The sequence below is a fragment of the Centruroides sculpturatus genome, unplaced genomic scaffold (assembly GCF_000671375.1).
Source record: "Centruroides sculpturatus isolate CEXI.00-Female unplaced genomic scaffold, Cexi_2.0 scaffold20, whole genome shotgun sequence".
NCBI classification, from domain to species: domain Eukaryota; kingdom Metazoa; phylum Arthropoda; class Arachnida; order Scorpiones; family Buthidae; genus Centruroides; species Centruroides sculpturatus.
Genome location: NW_019384333.1, coordinates 343955 through 348051, shown reverse-complemented (window position 1 = coordinate 348051; position 4097 = coordinate 343955). Strand labels below are relative to the sequence as shown.

Genomic DNA, 4097 nt, shown 5'->3' with positions numbered 1-4097 from the left:
AAGAAATGTATAAAATTAGTGCTGTATTAGACTTACGGTACCTAATTTACATACTGTGCAGACGATAATAAACTCAACTTACTAGCCTAAAATCTCCGTAGCGTGTTGCCAGGCGGCAGAAAGCATATATATAATTATAATAAAGTTACAATAAATTAAGTTAATATATAATTATATATACAGTACCTAATTTATATATAATTAATATATAATTATATGTACAGTACCTAATTTATATATAATTTATATATAATACTAAACAGACGATAGCAAACTCAATTTAGCCGCTCCGTAGCGTGGCGCAGGGTCGGAGGTAAGTAGTTCGGCTGCTCATCCACTATTGGTCCAGACTCTATCAATCTTCTCGCGAAACGACGTTATAGGAGGTACGTTATACGAAAGTTGCTACAATTTTTTCGCTACGTTATAGGAATTGTTGTTATAGGAACGTACGTTATAGGGGGGTCGACTGTATTTAAAGCATATATATTACGATAGTTCCACCAATATATTATGGCGGTCGTTTCTTTTACTTAAGTGTAAAATTTATACAGTGTTTTTATTGATGCTTTCAGGTTAAGAAAATATATTCTGAATTCCAAAAAAAAATTTACTGTGTTCCAGCAAAAATGTACTCTACCCCCACAAAGCTGCACTCTAATTCCCATAAAAACTGCACTATACTCCTCAAATAATGTACTCTACAGCACAGAAAGTACTGGGTACTCCCCCAAAATTGTGCTTTACTCCACGCAACTGTATTCCATTGTACTCGACAAAAACTGCACTGTAACCCAAAAACTGCCCTCCACTCCAAATACTATATTCTACTTACCAAAAATTTGTTCTCTTCCTCACAAAATTTTCATTATCCTCCCCAAAATACGTACTCTTCCTCCCAAAAACTTCATTATCCTCCCCAAAATACGTACTCTGCCTCACAAAATTTTCATTATCCTCCCCAAAATACGTACTCTTCCTCACAAAATCTTCATTATCCTCTCCAAAATACGTACTCTTCCTCACAAAACCTTCATTATCCTCTCCAAAATACGTACTCTTCCTCACAAAACCTTCATTATCCTCTCCAAAATACGTACTCTTCCTCACAAAACCTTCATTATCCTCTCCAAAATACGTACTCTTCCTCACAAAACCTTCATTATCCTCTCCAAAATACGTACTCTTCCTCACAAAACCTTCATTATCCTCTCCAAAATACGTACTCTTCCTCACAAAACCTTCATTATCCTCTCCAAAATACGTACTCTTCCTCACAAAACCTTCATTATCCTCTCCAAAATACGTACTCTTCCTCACAAAACCTTCATTATCCTCTCCAAAATACGTACTCTTCCTCACAAAACCTTCATTATCCTCTCCAAAATACGTACTCTTCCTCACAAAACCTTCATTATCCTCTCCAAAATACGTACTCTTCCTCACAAAACCTTCATTATCCTCTCCAAAATACGTACTCTTCCTCACAAAACCTTCATTATCCTCTCCAAAATACGTACTCTTCCTCACAAAACCTTCATTATCCTCTCCAAAATACGTACTCTTCCTCACAAAACCTTCATTATCCTCTCCAAAATACGTACTCTTCCTCACAAAACCTTCATTATCCTCTCCAAAATACGTACTCTTCCTCACAAAACCTTCATTATCCTCTCCAAAATACGTACTCTTCCTCACAAAACCTTCATTATCCTCTCCAAAATACGTACTCTTCCTCACAAAACCTTCATTATCCTCTCCAAAATACGTACTCTTCCTCACAAAACCTTCATTATCCTCTCCAAAATACGTACTCTTCCTCACAAAACCTTCATTATCCTCTCCAAAATACGTACTCTTCCTCACAAAACCTTCATTATCCTCTCCAAAATACGTACTCTTCCTCACAAAACCTTCATTATCCTCTCCAAAATACGTACTCTTCCTCACAAAACCTTCATTATCCTCTCCAAAATACGTACTCTTCCTCACAAAACCTTCATTATCCTCTCCAAAATACGTACTCTTCCTCACAAAACCTTCATTATCCTCTCCAAAATACGTACTCTTCCTCACAAAACCTTCATTATCCTCTCCAAAATACGTACTCTTCCTCACAAAACCTTCATTATCCTCTCCAAAATACGTACTCTTCCTCACAAAACCTTCATTATCCTCTCCAAAATACGTACTCTTCCTCACAAAACCTTCATTATCCTCTCCAAAATACGTACTCTTCCTCACAAAACCTTCATTATCCTCTCCAAAATACGTACTCTTCCTCACAAAACCTTCATTATCCTCTCCAAAATACGTACTCTTCCTCACAAAACCTTCATTATCCTCTCCAAAATACGTACTCTTCCTCACAAAACCTTCATTATCCTCTCCAAAATACGTACTCTTCCTCACAAAACCTTCATTATCCTCTCCAAAATACGTACTCTTCCTCACAAAACCTTCATTATCCTCTCCAAAATACGTACTCTTCCTCACAAAACCTTCATTATCCTCTCCAAAATACGTACTCTTCCTCACAAAACCTTCATTATCCTCTCCAAAATACGTACTCTTCCTCACAAAACCTTCATTATCCTCTCCAAAATACGTACTCTTCCTCACAAAACCTTCATTATCCTCTCCAAAATACGTACTCTTCCTCACAAAACCTTCATTATCCTCTCCAAAATACGTACTCTTCCTCACAAAACCTTCATTATCCTCTCCAAAATACGTACTCTTCCTCACAAAACCTTCATTATCCTCTCCAAAATACGTACTCTTCCTCACAAAACCTTCATTATCCTCTCCAAAATACGTACTCTTCCTCACAAAACCTTCATTATCCTCTCCAAAATACGTACTCTTCCTCACAAAACCTTCATTATCCTCTCCAAAATACGTACTCTTCCTCACAAAACCTTCATTATCCTCTCCAAAATACGTACTCTTCCTCACAAAACCTTCATTATCCTCTCCAAAATACGTACTCTTCCTCACAAAACCTTCATTATCCTCTCCAAAATACGTACTCTTCCTCACAAAACCTTCATTATCCTCTCCAAAATACGTACTCTTCCTCACAAAACCTTCATTATCCTCTCCAAAATACGTACTCTTCCTCACAAAACCTTCATTATNATTATGAATTTTTTTTATTTCGTTTTAATGAAGGATAAACAATATAATAAACCATTTAACTAACGAGCAATTATTTTATTGTGACGTGAATCTGCAATTTTAATTTATTTTTTATTTAAAATATATGCTCTCTCGATTTTAAACGTGCACTTTCCTTGTACGTCATAATTTCCCTTTAATTAACATTAGAGTCGTGTAATTTTAATTACGAAAAAACTCATTGATATTGACGTTTTAATTGTTGTATAAAATAAATCGTAACGTGAAAATCACGACGAAATATACTCGTATTGTTGCGTCATCGTTTCATTCAGATTCAGATTAAACTGAATGAACTATGACGTAACAATTAGAAAAAAGAAAACTCATTGATGACGATTCTAATAATTGTTACGTTATATCTCAATAAGCATATTAATTACGAGTAAATATTCTGTCACGTTACTGTATTCTTTTATTGTTATTGACAGAAAATTATAAAAATAATTGAGTTAACTTTATAACTATTTAATTTATAAAAGATAATAATATAAAGAGATATATCTGAGCTTATTATTTTTTTTTTTATTCATTTATTGCGATATAATTGATGCAGGGACGTAATGTAAAAAGAATAAGTCACGCATATGTAGAAAAATATGCATAATTATTCGTAAATTAAGCAAAAGTAATCCATAGATAAAGTAAAAATAAACAGAACATTCTCGTGTTAAAATACCCGGAGTGTAGTCAAATGTTCCATTAAAAAACATAGGTTTAAGGTAAATATGCAGGCCCCATAAACACACATCATCGTTTCTGTTGTGATCATCGAGGACAGTTTGTTACTGTATTAATATATAATACTGACAGTGATAATGCTACAAAAGACGATTTTATGAAAGGGAGAATTATTGGAAGGCTAGAAGAGCTGACAGATTGTGCATTGCACAACGTTATATCCAGACTTCAAAAAA

The 4097-nt window shown here is 34.6% G+C and overlaps 1 protein-coding gene across 1 annotated transcript in view; it reads right to left on the bottom strand.

Annotated features, from left to right (window-relative positions):
* LOC111631180 (uncharacterized protein DDB_G0290685-like) overlaps positions 1–3893 on the bottom strand; it is a 4986-nt gene extending 1093 nt beyond the window's left edge. Inside the window, exons 1-2 of the mRNA XM_023375383.1 lie at positions 3860–3893; positions 836–3131 (exon numbers count right to left, since the gene is read on the bottom strand). Of these exons, the coding sequence (XP_023231151.1) occupies positions 836–3131; positions 3860–3893 (2330 nt within the window). The remainder of the gene's footprint in view (positions 1–835; positions 3132–3859) is intronic.
* Between the last annotated feature and the right edge of the window lie 204 nt (positions 3894–4097).